General features: G+C 47.6%; 1 protein-coding gene across 2 annotated transcripts in view; it reads left to right on the forward strand.

Moving 5' to 3' along the window:
* The window catches only part of USP24 (ubiquitin specific peptidase 24), a 137,241-nt gene extending 124,098 nt beyond the window's left edge, over positions 1 to 13,143 (forward strand). For both annotated transcript variants that reach the window (XM_025427762.3, XM_049110405.1), the window contains exons 62-68: positions 1,346 to 1,411; positions 4,015 to 4,081; positions 5,184 to 5,262; positions 7,637 to 7,712; positions 8,102 to 8,188; positions 8,538 to 8,648; positions 10,388 to 13,143. In XM_025427762.3, the coding sequence (XP_025283547.1) occupies positions 1,346 to 1,411; positions 4,015 to 4,081; positions 5,184 to 5,262; positions 7,637 to 7,712; positions 8,102 to 8,188; positions 8,538 to 8,648; positions 10,388 to 10,450 (549 nt within the window). In that variant the 3' untranslated portion in view covers positions 10,451 to 13,143. The remainder of the gene's footprint in view (positions 1 to 1,345; positions 1,412 to 4,014; positions 4,082 to 5,183; positions 5,263 to 7,636; positions 7,713 to 8,101; positions 8,189 to 8,537; positions 8,649 to 10,387) is intronic.
* The last annotated feature ends 4,329 nt before the right edge of the window (positions 13,144 to 17,472 follow it).

Genomic DNA, 17,472 nt, shown 5'->3' on the forward strand with positions numbered 1-17,472 from the left:
AAATCAAAAATAGGTTGGCAATATAGTTCATAAGGAAGCTCTGACCAGTGTCGTAATTACCCTTATATATGTTGCTCCAAGCACTGTTCTAGGCATGGTACATATTTAATTCACCCAATTCTCAAGTAGTCCTGTGATGTAAATACTGTTATCGTCACCATTTTACAGTTGAGAAACTGAGGCACAGAGTAAGTAACTTGCCCAGTGGCAGAGTGGGAATTTGAACATTGGCAGTCTGGCTCCACGGCCGTGCCCTTAACCATGTTGTTCACTGCCTTTCTAGGTCCTACCAGAAAAACCAATCAGCCTGCATGTATTTTTATCAGGTTTTTGTTTTTTAGTTTTTCATCTTTAATTTTTAATTACCTGTCGGCATCTGCTTTGTGAAAGATTAAAACATACAAGTAAGGCCAAAGCCCACTTGGCCCACTACCAATCACCATTGTCCCCTGTCTGCCCTGTCCCAAGGGTCAGTACTGTCACCTTGGTATGTATCCTTCCAGGCCTCTTTTGGTAAATTTACACTGCATATAGTAGTTTCTGCCACGCGTTCATACCTGTGTCAGGATTTGTAATAGTGACACATGAAGTGTTCACAAGCAGCAGGTGGTCAGGGGATTATGTGGACACATAATCCAGGCTCTTGCTAAAACATGTTTCCCTCAGCCTTTATCTGTGAAACCCTGTATCACAGGTGACGGAGTTTCTCTTCTTTACTCTTTATATGACCTCTGCTGTCAGGCTGGGAGAAGTCTGACTTGACCTCACAGAGTGTGAAGATTCAGTGAGCTGTGACACCCAGGGTGCCTCCTTTGTGCCAGCGCTAGTGCCTGGGAGGGTGGTTGTGTAATGCCACGTCCCCTCTCGTGGCGCACATGCACAAGGTTGCCAAAGTGCACAGCACAGTGTGACTCTGACAAACCTTCACACCTTCCTTATTTTGTCTCAGCAGAGTCTGCATTTTCATAAACTGACTTTTCTTATATACATCCTCATAGTGTACTTAACCCAGAGCACATATTCTGGAAAACCAAATAGAATATGTATCTATACATATAAAGGATATGTATAGAAGCAGAAATTTGAGCCTGTTCACTAAAAGCTCTGTCTTCCTGCCTTTCTCCTCTCTCCTTCCTAATTTCATAGTAAAGTATCACAGTGTTGCCATGCCACAATCCATAGAGACTGTGCTGGTCCAGGCTTAGCAATTGGGCAAACTGAAGCCCAGAGAGGGCAGGTGATAGTGGTAAGAGTAGAGTTTGCAGCCAGTTCTGGTGCTCGCCACTCTGATAAGCTTTCTACTGAAGGCTCACTGGAATTTTTATGCTTTTAAAAAATATTTCAGAATCAACTAGAAACAGCTCCACCCCATGAGCTAAAGAATACGTTCCAGCTACTTCATGAGATACTGGTAAGTGAAAATGTTCCGATCCTCTCATGGTGTTGGTTATGTTCACTAGTGAGCACGTATTTGTAAATAATAAAGCTGTGTGTCCTTGTACCATTTTGCACTCACTTGGTCTGCACTGAGTCATCCCTGAGTACATCGAGGTCAGTCATGGTTTTCATTACTGCCTGAGAGGCAAGTGGTAGGAGAACCACCTCGCAGGGGCTCACAGTTCAGGGAAGGGGCCAGACAAGGACAGGCGGTGACAGAGCAGAGAACCAGCTAGTGGCAGAGACGGCTTTCCTGTGGCTGAAGGACCCTGCTACGCACAGACCTTGCCTCCTTTAAACGTTAAGACTGCCAGAGGTAAATTGCTGGCTCTACAGTTCATTCAAATCTAAGACACCCTGGACTCTGTGTACTACTAAAGATACTGTTTACAAGCCAAGAAACTGGCATGTAATTGACTATAGGATACATTTCAGAAGTATTGAATGCAGAGAATTCACTTGAGAAGCAGTAAAATACATTATTGTTAGAAAGTAGAGCTTAGCAAAGTGGAGGGATTTGCCCAAGGCGCCACACTTGCATTAAAGTGACAGAGCAAGATTTGAGCCAAGGAGCTGGCCCCAGAGCCCACACTGGCCACCAGAGCTGGTGTGCAGGGACTGTAAATAAGTGGCATGACCAGGAGAAGAGGGAGCTGATGAGAACTTGAGGGGAAAAGCTCGACCACATCATGAAAGGTTGCAGGTGCCCAGAGCATGTGGGCTTTTTCCCATAGGCCCTTGGCTGCACACTAGTGGCCAGGTTCAGCCTATATGCCTGTTTTATTTGACCTAAAGTTGTTTTGTTTTATAATATCTAGATCCTGACCCATGTTGAGAAACCAGTAGTATGGTGAAGTGGCCCCATTTCCCCAGTCACCTAGTGCGGTTAGCAGCTGGCACCCCCCAATGAGGCACATGCTGTGCGGTCTGCCTCTGTCCTCACGGCTCCACAGCATCATACCTAGCCTACTTTGTTCGTTTCTTGTCATCCTGGCCTCTGTAGACATTTCAGTTTGCAATCTCCGTCATCATTGGTAGGTGCTGTGGGTGGGCTTTAACAGGAAAGTGTTATGACTTGATTTAGGTTAGAAGGGTTCCCCTGGCACTTGTTTTGAAGGACTGACAGAGGAAGGAAGCCAGATTGGAACTGAAAGACCACCTTGGTGCATGTGCCAATAATCTGAGAAGTAGCAAGGCCTGTACAGAGGAGAGCCAGAGCAGAGGTGACAAGGGCTAGGCCTCCACTTACTTGGGAAAGAAAAACAGTAGACTGAAGTGACTGGATGTGAGCCGATGAGTGTCTAGCCCAAGGCTCCCTAATAGGAGAGACTGGGTTCCCTTCAGGTTCCCAAGACTTCACATAGGCCTGGGCACAGGCTGGTCATTTAATAAACACTTCTGAACGAGGAAGTGGTGGTGGTGTTTATAAAAAGCCCATCTCTCTGGTCTTTTACCTCTTTTTGATCCTAGTACTTTTTATAAAATATAGAAGATTGTTGCTCCTCAGGAGTAGGACTGTGTATTGTTCATCTGCTCAGCAGCAAACCACTTAGCTTATGGCCCTGTGCACAGTTCAGCACCCGGCACTAGAGGTACAGCTGTGAGCAGGGCACGGTTCCAGCCCAGTGTAGCATGGCAGCACAAACCTCCATGCTGCGTGTAGAGCTGAATTGTAACAAAACTCTGACATGGTTTGGATACACAATTCAGATGCTTGGGATCGTGAAATTTACATCCTTGTAGCCCACTGTACCTTCCTCTAGAGAACTATAGAGGGTAGTGGGTAAGGACATATACATAGGAAATGAGTGGATCTTCAACTATTACTTAAAATTGTTCATCTTCGGTTTAAAATTTAAGGAGGCCCTGGCTGGTTCAGTCAGAGAGCATGTGTCTCTTGATCTTCAGATTGTGAGTTCAAGCTCCACAATGGGGAGTAGATTGTACTTAAATAAAATAAAATAAGATTTATTGAGGTATGTGCCAGTGACATGTTCATTTGTATTGGATTTTGTTAAGTCAAGAACTGAAGTAATCTCTTGAACAGAATCTTTTTTTTTTTAATTTCATTTAAATTCAGCTAATTAACATAAAACGTATTGGTTTCAGAGGTAGAGGTCACTGATTCATCAGTCTTATATAATACCCGGTGCTCATGACATCACGTGACCTCCTTAATGCCCATCACCCAATTACCCCATCTCCCCCATCCAGCGATCCTGTTTGTTTCCTGTGATTAAGAGTCTCTTATGGTTTGTCTTTCTCTCTGATTTCATCTTGTTTTATTCTTTCCTCTCTTCCCCTATGATCCTGCTTTGTTTCTTAATTTCCACATATGAGTAAGATCATATGATAATTGTTTTCTTATTTTACTTAGCATAATATCCTCCAGTTCCAGCCATGTCATTACAAATGGCAAGATTTCTTTTTTTTTTTTTAATGGCTGAGTAGTAGTGCTATATATCTAAACTGCATCTTCTTTATCCATTCATCGAACAGAATCAAAAAGACCCCAGTGAGTGGCATTACACAAGTTCCTTTTTTTATTTACCAGCCTTTGTTTCCTTCCTGTCATAGGTCATTGAAGATCCCATACAAGTGGAGCGGGTCAAATTTGTATTTGAGACAGAAAACGGTTTATTAGGCAAGTACCTTGGCCTTCCTGAGAAATGTCTATAGCAGACATGCAGACAGCCTCTTGTTCTGGCTGGCCTCCTCCCCAACCAGTCTGCCTCGGCACTGTGCCCCAGCAGCGGCTCTGGAAGAGGCCTGTTGGGGTCATGGGCTCCCACATTCTGGTCAGGAGAGGTGAAACCAAAGGATCTTATCAGCTGGACACTCTCCACTTTAGTCAGCAAGGTGCAGCTCAGGGTCCTTTTACTGGGTCAGCTAAGAGTCAACAAGCTAAAGGTTACTTTCTGATGCCAAAAGTCTTTCAATCAATGCATTGCAGCCATTGAGGAGGGAAAGAGTAAAACTTCGGGCTCAAGATGTGTCATCAAGCTCATGAAATGGGATTTTTTTTTTTTAACTTGTGGTGTGAATGTACCTGAAAAAGTACATTTTCAGCTTTTGAAATGAGCTTTTTGCAGAGTTTTCTTCAGAAAGCTAAGGTGGCTTTAATGAGCCATTTCTTAGAAAAAGAGTGGTTAGAAATTGTCCTCTCCAACACCCACCATCCCACCAGTATCCCCAGTTAATCTGAGTCATTGTAGATTTTGCTCTGTGGCAAGAGATTTAAGACCTCCTTTTATCACAGCAGAGAAATGTAAGCTAAAAAAGTTGTGTAGCTACGACATTGCAGGCCTCCAAGTGGCACCCAGGTTCTCTGTAACTTCCAGACCATAGACTTTGCAAGAGCAGACAGACCAAGGACTATTTATTTTTACATCCACAAAGAACAGAGCAGAAAGTATTTGTTGAAACAAACTAATATCGTAAATTTCCCATTTATCAAACTTACAGTGTTATCACTTCAATGTTTGAAGGTTTCTGAGTGAATAATCAGCTTAGTTCCTTTCAGTTCTAAAAGCTAAACTTCCACTGCCACATAAGTTTCTGGAATACCATTTAAAGTAGTGTTTCTGTCCATTAGAATTGAGCCAGCACCAACCACCATGCTTTTAGTTAAGTGCCTTCTCTGCTACTAAAACTAGTTGGTTGTGAATGTTCAGAACGAGAGTGGTGTTACTGGGACCCACTCTCCGTGTGCTTTCTTGTCACAATTCCCTCTTCTTTTCACTCAGCCCTGATGCACCACAGCAACCATGTGGACAGCAGTCGCTGCTACCAGTGTGTCAAATTTCTTGTAACTCTTGCTCAAAAGTAAGTATTGACTCAAAATTCACCATTGGAAATGGTGTTTTCAGTTGCAAGTCAAATATGACTGGGGAAAAAATCTACCTTGGTTTTGTTCCTAGAGAGCCTGACTCAGGGCATGTTTTGGATGGTTTGGAAACATATTCATGTGATCTCCATGATCTCCGAGAGATGTGAGGGAGGGATGTCAGAGGAGCAGCAGGTCTTATGGAACCCAAGAAAAAAAGGCTAAACCAGCAGGTCTTATGCAGGAAAGGCAAGAATCGAGACAGATTCGAGGACCTTCACAGCAAGGGTTCACGAACTTGCACTTGAGATGGCTTAAATGTAACTTCCCTGCCAGCTCTGTCAGTTTCTAAATCCTCACTTTCAAAACAGCCTCTCAAAAGGCAGAATCCTTTTACAGCTCCTTACACTTAGGACCCCAGGCACTGTGCTAAATACGTTATCTTGCTTGCACTGAATCATTGCAACACCTCCTCAAGGGCAGGCGCTGTGGGCCTCACAACATGGGTGGTGTAGGTGTACGTGGCCTTGCGTGCAGTCAGAGCAGAGACAGACGCACTTTAAGGCACAGGTTCTTTTTCCCTTTTTATTTAATTGTAGCAAAATACAGACAACATAAAATTTGTCATTTTAACCATTTTTAGGTTTACGAAGCAGGGGCATTAAGTGCCTTCACGTTATCATACCATCCGTTTCCCAAACCTCCTCATCTGCCCAAGTTCAAAGTCTGTCCTGATTCTACAGGAACTATTCCCCCTCCCCCTGGCAGCCATCCTTATACTTCCTCTCTCTGAACTGGACGAATTGCACTGCTCCTATACGTGGAATCACCCAGTTATTTGTCTTTTGTGCCGCTTATTTATTTCACTCAGCATGAGGTGCCCCATGTTCATCCAAGGTGTAGCCTGTGCCAGAACTTCTTCCTTCTTTAAGGCTGAACACTATGCCACTGTATAGCTATACCACATTTTGTTTGTCCATTTATTAGTTGACAGACAGTTGGGAAGCAGGGGTTCTCAGTGTTCAAAGGAACCTTAGTGGCATGCGGTCTCAACTCCCTTGCATAGAGTGTGGGCACACAGAGCACAAGCAGCTGCATGCCCCCCCCCCCCCCCCAGGTTACTGAGTGGACTGCCCTGCCACCGCCGGGTCCCACACCAAGCCTGCCTTACAGCTTAATTGATTCTGCACCAGATTTTTACTGATTCTTCAGCATGGGGATTGCCATTCTTACATTTATGCCAAAATAAGAGTAAGAAATCTGTTGGGCTCAAGCTGCTGCTACATCTGAGCGTCTTGAACAGATTGTATGCCTAGTTGAAATAACGCGTGAATGTGCATCTTCCAGATGACATAGCATTGTGAACACAGGTGGAGACTGTCCTGCCACAATTGTGGGTGCGTTAATTAGGCTTGATGTTGGCAGCATAAGTGTTCACCTAAGTGGCATTTCCAGGTCATACTGGGGCCACATGGTGTGTCTGATGCCAGCCCATGAGTGTCTTTATGTATATATTTCTGTGTTCTCCATCCCTCCATTCTGTACAGACATCATCACTGTCAGTACTGTCTGAGTATGAAGGACAGCTTTCTAAAATTGTTTTTCTCATAATATCATTCTTACTCAAATCACAAAAATTTAAGACTCATGTTGTTATTTTTTTTAAAGATTTTTTTTAAGATTTTATTTATTCATGAGAGACACAGAGGGAGAGAGAGAGGCAGAGACACAGGCAGAGGAAGAAGGCTTCATGCAGGGAGCCTGATGTGGGACTCGATCTCAGGACTCCAGGATCACGCCCTGGGCTGAATCCAGATGCTTAACCCCTGAGCCACCTAAGCGTCCCTTATTTCTGTTATTAAATGGACAGTGTGGGGATCCCTGGGTGGCGCAGCGGTTTGGCGCCTGCCTTTGGCCCAAGGCGCGATCCTGGAGACCCGGGATCGAATCCCACATCGGGCTCCCGGTGCCTGGAGCCTGCTTCTCCCTCTGCCTATGTCTCTGCCTCTCTCTCTCTCTGTGTGTGACTATCATAAATAAATAAAAAATTTTTTAAAAAATGATTTAAATGGACAGTGTGTTATGGGATGTTTCTGTTTAATTTTATGTTTTAGTTGCCATCTTTGAATTGTAATAGGATTGAGTGGGTGAGGTAGTCCTAGATAAAAGACTTTTCACTATGTATTTACCTTTTCCTACCTTTTGAAGTTAATACATAGGAATGTATCCAAACCAAAACAAGTGAAAATTTAAATAAAGACAACTGAACTTTAATGAAGATAGTATTTGTGGATCAAAATCAAAAGGTAATATAGATTAAATAAGCATATGTGCAGGGAAAGCCTTTGTCTATTACAAATTCCCACCTGCCAGGTGTCCTGCTGCTAAGGACTACTTCAAGGAGAATTCCCACCATTGGAGCTGGGCCGTACAGTGGCTGCAAAAGAAGGTAAGTGCAGTTTGAACTTTGCTGGCTGTCACACAGGAATCAATAACAACTCACCTAGTCAGGAAGAATCTCTTCATTTGGAGACTAGCCTTGATTATTTTCAGACTTCAAACTTTTTTCAGTACAGTTGATGATACCTGTCACTACGCCTAAAGTTCCTATCTTAACATGGTGTCTTAACTTTATGGGTGAGAGAGGAGGGGTGATTATATAAGATGGAGTAGTTCCCTGAGCTCTTAAGACTGGACGTGAAACCCTGTTGTGATAGAAAATCTGGGAGGATCAGTGTGCTATGTTAGGTGCTTTTTATATTCAAATATCTACTGATGGTAATTATGGACTCATGTGGGCTTGTCATCTCTGATGGCATTTTTGACCTTCCATCTCAGATGTCAGAACATTATTGGACACCACAGAGTAATGTCTCTAATGAAACATCAACTGGAAAAACCTTTCAGCGAACAATTTCGGCTCAGGTGAGGCTTCTCTTTTGGTTTGGCATGGCTCAAAATCCCATAGATAGGATTTTCGGTGTTTCTCACAAGCCAGTCTCAGAGACAAGGGGTGTGAGGTTCAAAATGAGAAGACAGAAGAAGCGAATTTCTATGAAGAGAGAGCATGTTGTCGGGCAACTGGCAAATTAGGTGCCAGAAGAAAAGCAATGTGGGTAGCAGAGGTTAAAGGGTGCCTTGGTGGCTGCCGGGAAGACACTACCTGGAGGCTCCCACTGCCTCCAAAGATCAAGTGAAGGATCGACTTCTTTGGTGGTACTGCTGCCACTGCACATCGCCTGACTTTTTCCTCTTGTGTCTAAATCTCTCACAGGACACATTAGCCTATGCCACAGCTTTGCTGAATGAGAAAGAGCAATCTGGAAGCAGTAATGGGTCGGAGAGCAGTCCCGCAAATGAGAACGGAGAGAGGCATTTACAACAGGTATTGCTATAGCCCACATCCTCATGGGAAAGGGTGCCACCTGCTCTGAAATTTTCCAAAAAGAATTTCCTTAATCAAGAAAAAAGGAGACCCCAGCTCCACCCTCTGGTGATCCCTGCCCAGGGCTCACCAGCAATGTGCCTACAGAGTGGAACAGTGCTGCAGACAACAGTTACAATGAGGCTCTGACCTGTCTCTGGCTAGCAGTGCAGGCATCCCTGAGGTAGGCCTGATAAAGCACGGCCACAGAGGTGTTCATTCCAGCTGGTTCTCTGCATTCTGTGGGGTTGTGACAAATCCCCTCTTCCATCTTTTTGGCTCTTACCAGCCTTCCTAGAAACACAGATCCTTGAAGGGAAGGGCTACTGAAATATACTTGTCAGGGGAATAAAAGAATAATTTTAAGCTTATTTAAAAAAAAAAAAAAAAAAAAAAAAACATTTTCAGTACTGCTCAGCCTAGTAGAAAAAGGAGTGAAGTACATATAGAATACTTACTGACTAAGCAGGTGGAAACGTCATGGAGTGTGTCGTGCCTGCCCTCAGCCTGGCTAACCTCCCATGAGGGCGGGCTCCTCTGGAATTCCACCACAGGGCTTGGCACAAAGGCCTCATTAAATGAGTCTTTATGATGCCATTTTTTTTAACCCTCAAATCCTCACAACCACCTGATAAGGTCCCTGTTACCCTGACTTTAGAGAAGGGAATCATTTCTGGGTTTTTTTTGTTTTGTTTTGTTATTTTGTTTTGTTTTGTTTTTAAGATTTTACTTATTTATGCATGAGAGACAGACAGAGGCAGAGACAGGCAGAGGGCGAAGCAGGCTCCATGCAGGGAGCCCAACGTGGGACTCGATCCAAGAACTCCAGGATCATGTCCTGGGCCAAAGGCAGATGCTCAATCGCTGAGCCACCCAGGCTTCCCTCAGTTTGACCTTTTAAATAGCTCCCGGGCATCTGTTCCATTGTCATAAGCACCTTAGTGCTTCATGACAACTCTGTGCCTCGCTCTTGCTTCCTTTGCTTCGTCTGCTTAAACCCTTCATGGCTCTCCATTCCCATCAGGGTAAGGGCTGGAATCTTCAGCACAGTCCTGCTTGATTTGGCCCCTGCCCACCTTTCCCTGCTTTGTTTGCTGAGTTCTGGATACCAGTGGCCGCCTTGTAGTTTATCAGATACCCTTTTTCCTTCTACCTCGGGCCTCCCCTACTCACCCCTGTCTGTCTTCCACTTGGCTTTATGGGTCACTTTGCAGAGACTCCCTTCTCCTTCCCCACCCCTACCCCCAGCTAGATGAGTCCCAGGACACACAGCAGGCATTCAGATCTTTGTTGGCGTGTAAGCAAATTTCCCCAGCTGGGGATGGAAGCAGAATTCAGGAGTGACCAGGGCCATCTTCAGCAGTGTGGCTCCGTGCCCAGCCCAAAGCAATTCTATCACATTACTCCCCTGAGCAACTCCCCTGAGCTGTGTGAGTGCTGTGTGCTCTGTTGCCTAGTGGCATGGTGATCTGAGGTAGGTCACTGGGTGCTTTCAGTGATTACGTGAGAACATAGGAATGAGAGTTTTGCATAATCAGGCACTGCTGAATAGGAGTGTTGCAGTTAGGTTTTATTACCCTGCAATAAACATTTAGTTGTTAAATGCACACGTTTACCCAACACAAATAAATCAGTGGGCCTAGAGCAACTTTTCTCTCACTTTACTGTCTGTGAATTGGACTTCCTTCTCTTTCTCGAAGGGTTCAGAGTCCCCCATGATGATTGGTGAGTTGAGAAGTGACCTTGACGATGTGGATCCCTAGAGGAACAGCCCGCCCGGTGCACAGTGAGGAGTCACAGCTCAGTTGCGGGTGCTCAGCGCTGTTTTGAAATCAGATTCTCACCCTTGAGCCCTTTAGAAGAGCCCGAAGCTTGGACTAGGGGAACCCGTCATGATCTCAGAGGAGTGTGTGTTTTTAAAGAAGGCACTCTTGCCCCCTGGAGAAGGTTCAGGAGCTGTGTGGCAACGGGAGAACTGTCTCTGGATCAGCTGTCCTGGGGCACAGTCCACACATGGCTTCACATCTGTGTGGAGATTCTAGGAAATAAAACCGGTGGCAGACTTTGTCGTTACACAAACATACAAGAGGGAATGGGGTAAAGCTGTTGCTTTCTCTACGATGCTACAAAAGAAATTCCTTTGGTTTTTATATTTAAAAAAAAAAAAAAAAAGCAAGCTGCCTTTAGATATGTGAGGGCAAATTTTTAATCTTGCAGTAACATTGAATAGGAATATCCAATTTAAAATGATGTAAAGATAGGCGATACAATTCCTTTTCATTGTAAAATAGTAGTTAAAGAACTCCGTTTACACAGACCTTTGTATTTAATATGTCTCCCTATTTGTATAGAATTTCAGACGGGTCAGAATGCGAGCCCTGGGCATAAAGTTGGATCTTGATGAAATGTTACCAGGATCAAAAATTGGGAAACTTATTATGCTCTTTAAGGTATTTTTCTGATATAATTGAGGTTGAAAAGAGCAATAAAAAAATTTTTTTTAATTAAAAAAAAAAGTCCTCCAGAAGTACAAGGTGCATTCTATGACATCAATCACTAAAGAAGTTATGGAATTTTTCCCCAAATTTTGAAAACAGAAAGAGCACTTTAAATTATAATTTTAGTGAGTTTGACTTCATAAAATCATCTTTTTAATGCTTGGAGACATATTGAATAAACTGTAGTCTTAAATCATGTGATCTGCAATCATTTGCTTTTGCTTAAAATATAATTACTGAAACCCTTGGTACTGGTTGTATATGAAGTTAAGTATTTGAGTTGAGAAGTGCTGCTCTGTGAGTTGTAGTAATTTTAATGCAGAGAAGGAACTTGACACTTTGTTTCTCTTCAACATGACTAAGAACACTGAAGAGACAAGATTTATTTTCCCGGAAATAACCAGAAAGTAATTGAACAGCTATCCATCGTGTGTCGGTATTTCCCGAGTAAAGCAGTAAAGCACCACCCACTCATTTCAGATTAGATACCAGCTTCCCTTTTCCAGAGGGGAGAAGGGGATATGCCAACGTATTTCATATATTTGTACGTTTTGTATTTTGAGTTTCTACACCCATCTTCAACCCAATTTTGCCTTTAGTTAGGTGTTCTGCCTTGTTTCTAACTCACCGTGCACGGAACTGGGGAAGCTTAGGAAGTGCCAGGTCACCCCTGTTGGTTAGATTTGCCAAGTCAGAGAGGCATGGCCAGCCCCAAAGTGCCTTTTTGGTGGCTTTCGCATTGCGTGGACACAGGACAGACCGCTTTCATCACTGTGCGCTCCAGCACCCAGCCCCTTCACTACTGAACGTTGAAGTAACTGTGCAGCTGGACCGCAGTTTGTATGCGTGTCTGCAGCCCCCGCAGCCCAGCGATGGCCACTGTCAAGGACACCGTGCAGATGGGGCTGCATTTAGAGCAGAACTGCACCCTCAGAGAATTGGTCAGAAGGAGTTGGCAAATTTTATATGGTTCTGCTGTTCTTGGAATTCCAAATGTGATGTTTTAAAATTGATTTTGAGTACCTAAATATTACCACGTCCTACTGTTTTCCCTACTCTATCCTCCGCCTTCTCTCCACCCCATCATGAAACAATTGTGTAGAACATGACCTTGAAATGCCAGTGATGATCTGTGTTGGGACATCATCGCTGGCAACTGCACTCTCAGGAGCCCAAATTCAGGAGTGAAATTGCCACTTCTAGTCCCTTATTTCCTATGGAAACAACGCCTCCCACAGCCCCCAGCACCTGCTGTTCTCACTGTAAGGCTCCATCAAGATCACCCGTCACTGTTGTGTGTCATACGCTCTGGTTAAGTTTGTGTTGTTGCTGCAATGACCATCATGCCCTTTGCCAGGAACCACTTGATTTCCAGCGGCTGCAGTCTACAACAAACCTGCTGATGACTTTTTTTTAAAGTGACACTTATGACAGGCTTACCTTGGAAGAGTTGTCATTTTTACTGCCAATTTTTTGGACGAAGATGTTTTTATAAATCTTTCAAAATGGTCTGCACATCGAGTAGGAATTGCACAACTAACTCAATGCTGTGTGTTCTCAAGACACTCCCTTCATGAGGCCCACCGCATGGCACCGAGTCTGCCCTTGGAGGGAAACGAAGGAGCAGCCCAGCAGGTGTCCCGCCCACGACTTCTCCTGGAGTACTCACACGGTCACTGGCAACTAGAAGACATTATAGGACCTAGAGCATCTGTCCTCAGACTTAACCCTGTCTTGCCCCACCCTCCCCGCTAACATGGAGATGTGTGCAGTTACCTTTTGAGCTTGGAACAAGCAGACTGGAATTTCCCTCTGCTACCTCTTGTGTACAAAAATCTTGTTTATAAAATTTCAAAAGGAAGTAGATAAACGAAGGGAGAATCTTAATCCTAAATTTGGTTCATGAGTGGCAGAGTTCTTAGCTTCTAAGGGTATAAAATAAATTTTTCAAAAATGTAGAGCTGGAGTCTCACTTACCTTCTTCTGCACGGTGCTGGGACATCGGGGCCTGTGGCCTGCTGCCAGATGGCCCTGGGATTGCTTTTAGAACTTGGCACTGATATGAGTAAGGCCTCTCTTTAATAATGATGGGTGATGGGTCTTCTGAGCCTTCTGCAGCTCTGTCCTCTGGATAGCCTGACTGTTTCAGGATTAATTTGCCAAGCTTGGACAAGGATACCCAACTCAGGCTGATGGCCTACAAACACGTGCCCCGTGGCCATTAGGCCTCCCACATGGTCCCAGTATAAATCACGTCCCTGGTCAAGCTGGGCTTCTTTCTAGACCATGGGTGTCAGCCTCGCTCCTGATGTCCTGCATGTGCACAGCACACATGGCTCCCCTTTCCTGGGACCTTTTGCTGCTGCAGACTTTCCCTTTCTGTGGCCCACACCCATTCCTCTCCTACTTGCAGTGACCACCTGTCAACATAGGCAAAATCCAAGTCATTTCCTTCTCTCAATCATGGAGCAGTTAGGGATGGCTATCTCATGAACCAACACCAGAATCTGCCCTCTAGGGGGAAAGGGGATGTCCAGCACCGAGGAGCAGGCCAAGGTGCCTGTGCACAGAGGAACACAGTCTTCTGGCACTCAGGCTGTTGGCATCGGGAAAGTTCTTGGATCACTTTCTATGATGCTAAATTGTCAGAAAATACAGCTGAGGATTTTTGCTTTGTAGGCAGATTCCCTTATCTTTGAGCTGCTTAGAGATAAGCTTTGACTTAAGATAGTTACACTCACCAGCCTCAGAGAGGCTGGGAGGTCCCTTATTGAATGGCAAAATTCTACTTTGCAAACTGGGAAGTTCTGAGACTGTTCATAATTTCCAATCATGACAAGTGATCGTGAATATAGTACTGACTAATTACAGAAGCACTCAGCATCTATATAACTGACTTATTCCTTAAATACTGACTGCCGTGGGGAGAAGGGAAAAAAGGAGCCAGAGCTTGCAGTGGACACGAGGGAAGAGCATCAAGAACGCCACAAGGGCACCAGTTACCAGAGAGGGGTTACCACCTAGGGGGCCCAGGGAAGACAGATTTTCTTCTAAGACATAAATCCAATACCTGATTTACTCAACCATTACACAAGTTTTTATCAAGTGCCTAATACAAACAAGGCAGCACGCTAGACAGTCAAATCCAGGAGTGACAAAGTTGCTTTTTTTTTTCTTTTTAAAAGATTTTATTTATTCATGAGAGAGGCAGAGACACAGGCAGAGGGAAGCAGGTTCCCTGTGGGGAGCCCAATGGGCTTGATCCCAGGACCCCAAGATCATGCCCTGAGTCGAAGGCAGGCCCTCAACCACTGAGCCACCCAGATGCCCCGACAAAGTTGCTTTTATTTTAAAGGTCACCCTGTAATAAAAATGTTACAAAAACCAGAATAAATATCTTCGAATTAACAAAAGCAAAACAGGTCTAGAAAAGCTTCTTGCTATAAAAAGGCAGTAGAGAGAGCCATTTACAAACAGACCAAATAGATAAATGCTGGCTTGTTTGCTTGGGTGGTGGGGGGCGGGGGGAGTTCAAGGAGGGTGACTTGCCCTCCCCCTCCCAGCCCCTACCCAGCCCTAGTCACAGCAAACCTGCCAGAGCCATTCACCCTGTGTCCGCCCTGGCTCAGTGCTGCTCAGGCCTGTGTGCCCCTCCTGAGCCTTAGAAGGTTCCCTCTAAAGATGGGCACCCCCCAGGCCGCCTGTGCTGTAAAGAGACCTGGCTTCACGGCCAAATCTGGTTTATATGCAGGCACGCTTGGCAGGCACTCCTCTCGGGTTCCCCATGTTTTCCTCCCCGAAGTGTGGACAGCAAGGTGTCCAGGGCAAGGGTAGGTGCCAGGGCTGGGTGACATGGGGTGTGGGCCCTGCAGCCTCCCCTGCAAACTGCAGAGTCGGCCTGGGGGATGCCTCCTGCAGGCCATGCTGGTGGTACAGCCATGCCTGCACCTAAGCACCAAGAAGCACAGGTCCGCCGCTTAAGCCCCTAGGACAGTCTCCGCTCCGGCTGGACCTCGCTGTGGCCGGTGGCCCAGAGGTGGGTACGAGAACATCATCAGCAAAAGCTGTGTCCCAGGGGAGTCCTAGCAGCGGGACTGGGAGAGCCTGTGAGATCACCACACTGACGGGGATCCCTCTGCAGGAGCAGGGACTTGAACCGAGGTCTGGCAGCCAACCATGGGTTCACTCTGGCCTCATGTCCCCATCTACGGGTACAACAGACCCGGCTTCTGTCCTGGGGCTGCTCTGAAACCCTGTGGGAATGTGGGTGGAGAAACCAGACCTGGGGAAGCATCACCCATCAGTGTCGCCAGCCTGCACCCCCATGGGCGTGGAAAACTGATCAGGGCACCCGAGAGGCTTCCCCAAAGTGTAGTGTGCAAGGTGAGGTTGCACACTCACTTCCCCTTCCAGCCCTCAAGTGCCCACCCGTGGAGGAGGACTGCCTCCTCTGGGGAGCCCCTGGGGTCCTTCTGCCCAGAAGCCGAGCACAGCTTGACCTGTGTAAGTGCTGGGATGTCGGGTGCCTCCCATTCAGTATGGGTTTGGGGACAGGGTGATCCGGGCTGAGTGGTCACGTTCTCCTGGGCAGGGAGCCCCCAATCACCGCAGCGCCAGCACCACAGCTCCGGGAAGGCAGAGGTGTCCCCGGGGCCCTGGGGTCTGGGCTGAGGAGGGCAGAGGATGGGGGAAGGAGGAACCATCTCAAACCTCACCGGAAGCCTGAGACCACAGCTCCGGGCCCTGACCCCTTCCACACATACCATCCCCCCCGGGGGGGCAGTCCCTGGGGCCACTGGGGTGCCTGCTCCCCCAAGGGCTCTCTCTGGCAGCAGATGGTGATGGCCCCCCACGGCCTCTTCACCAGGCCTGGGTCCTCACCACACAGTGTTGTCCACCGTGTTGAACCCCAGTGTGCAGGAGGCCCCAGGGTGGGGTGGGGAGACACAGCCAGCCAGCCTCCGCCCTCCTCACAGGCCATGTGACCTGCCAGGACCCAGGGACAAAAGCAAGCATGCATGTGGCACCGGGACACACGGAGCCAGGCCAGCGGGACACAGGTGATGCCCAGCGCCCCGCCAATCCCAAGCCCTCCCCATCCCAGTCGGCAGCCTCACCAACCGCCCGGAGCGCCTGGGAGCCACCCCAGCTCCCCCCACCCCACACCCACATGGAGCGCACGGGGTCTGCAGGCGTCCCCAGGTTCCCGGACACTCCACACTCCCACACTGGGCAGAGTGCCCCATGCCCCGGGCAGGACAGTCGCAGTGGGTGTCCGCTCATCCACAGCCGGCCTCCCCGCTTCTGTCCTGTCCCCTGGAGTCTTCCCTGGAGCCAAAATGGACCTGCTCACACCCAGGTCAGACACCCCACTCCCTGAGTGCGCCTCACCCCGCGCCTACCCGGGACTCAGAACCCTGCAGGGCTCCCAGGGCTCCCAGCTCTCCCAGGCGAAATCCCAGTGCAAAGGCCTGACTGTGGCCCTCAGGCCCCACCCGATCTGGTCCTGCCCCCTCTGGTCCTCCCGACTCCCTCCGTTCCCCACCCCACCCACCTCCTGTCTGCTCCTGGTGCCCCACCTCACAGTCCTCATCCCGGCTGCTCCCACTGCCCCAACACTGTTCCTCGATGCTTCCACCTTCTCCCTGGGGCCTCTCCTGAGCACCCCCACCCAACAGGCCCTTCCCTGCCTTGCCTTATTTTTCTGCATAGCACCTTTGAAGTACTCTGTATTACATTATTGTTGGCCGCCCTCCTCCTCCACGAAAAAGGACCCCCCAGGAGAGAAGAGCAGTGGGCCTCGTCCCCTGCGCCTGGGATGGCCTGGGGCGCGCAGCCCTCGCTCCACGCAAGCCAGCAGACCGGCCCGAGGCGGCCTTGCCCTCCAAACGTGCATCACCCAGACCACAAACACCACGCTCGCGCTTTTAAAAACCTCTCCCACGTGCATTTAAGAGGCGGCTTCCAGGGCTTCCTTTTGAGAAGCTCCCAGTGGCTTTTTAAAGGAGAGGAGAGAGCCGTTGCTCATTGCTCCTCTGCACCGACAGATGCTGGGGGGGGGGGGGGGGGGCGGGGGGGTGTCCCAGCCGTCGCTATGTGCCCATGCACGTGTGCACCTGTGCCCGTGTGCCCACGTGTGCACCTGCCCCCCTCTGCAGGGCCTTCCCCGCAGCCTCCAGCACTGGGCTCACTTGTCCGCTCCTCCGTGTCGTGGCTGGGTCCTCCCCCTCCCCCCCCCCCCCCCCCCCCCCCCCCGCAGCAGAGAAGTGCATTAACCCAAGACAGGT

This window comes from Canis lupus, chromosome 5 (assembly GCF_003254725.2).
Source record: "Canis lupus dingo isolate Sandy chromosome 5, ASM325472v2, whole genome shotgun sequence".
In the NCBI taxonomy this organism is placed as follows: Eukaryota; Metazoa; Chordata; class Mammalia; order Carnivora; family Canidae; genus Canis; species Canis lupus.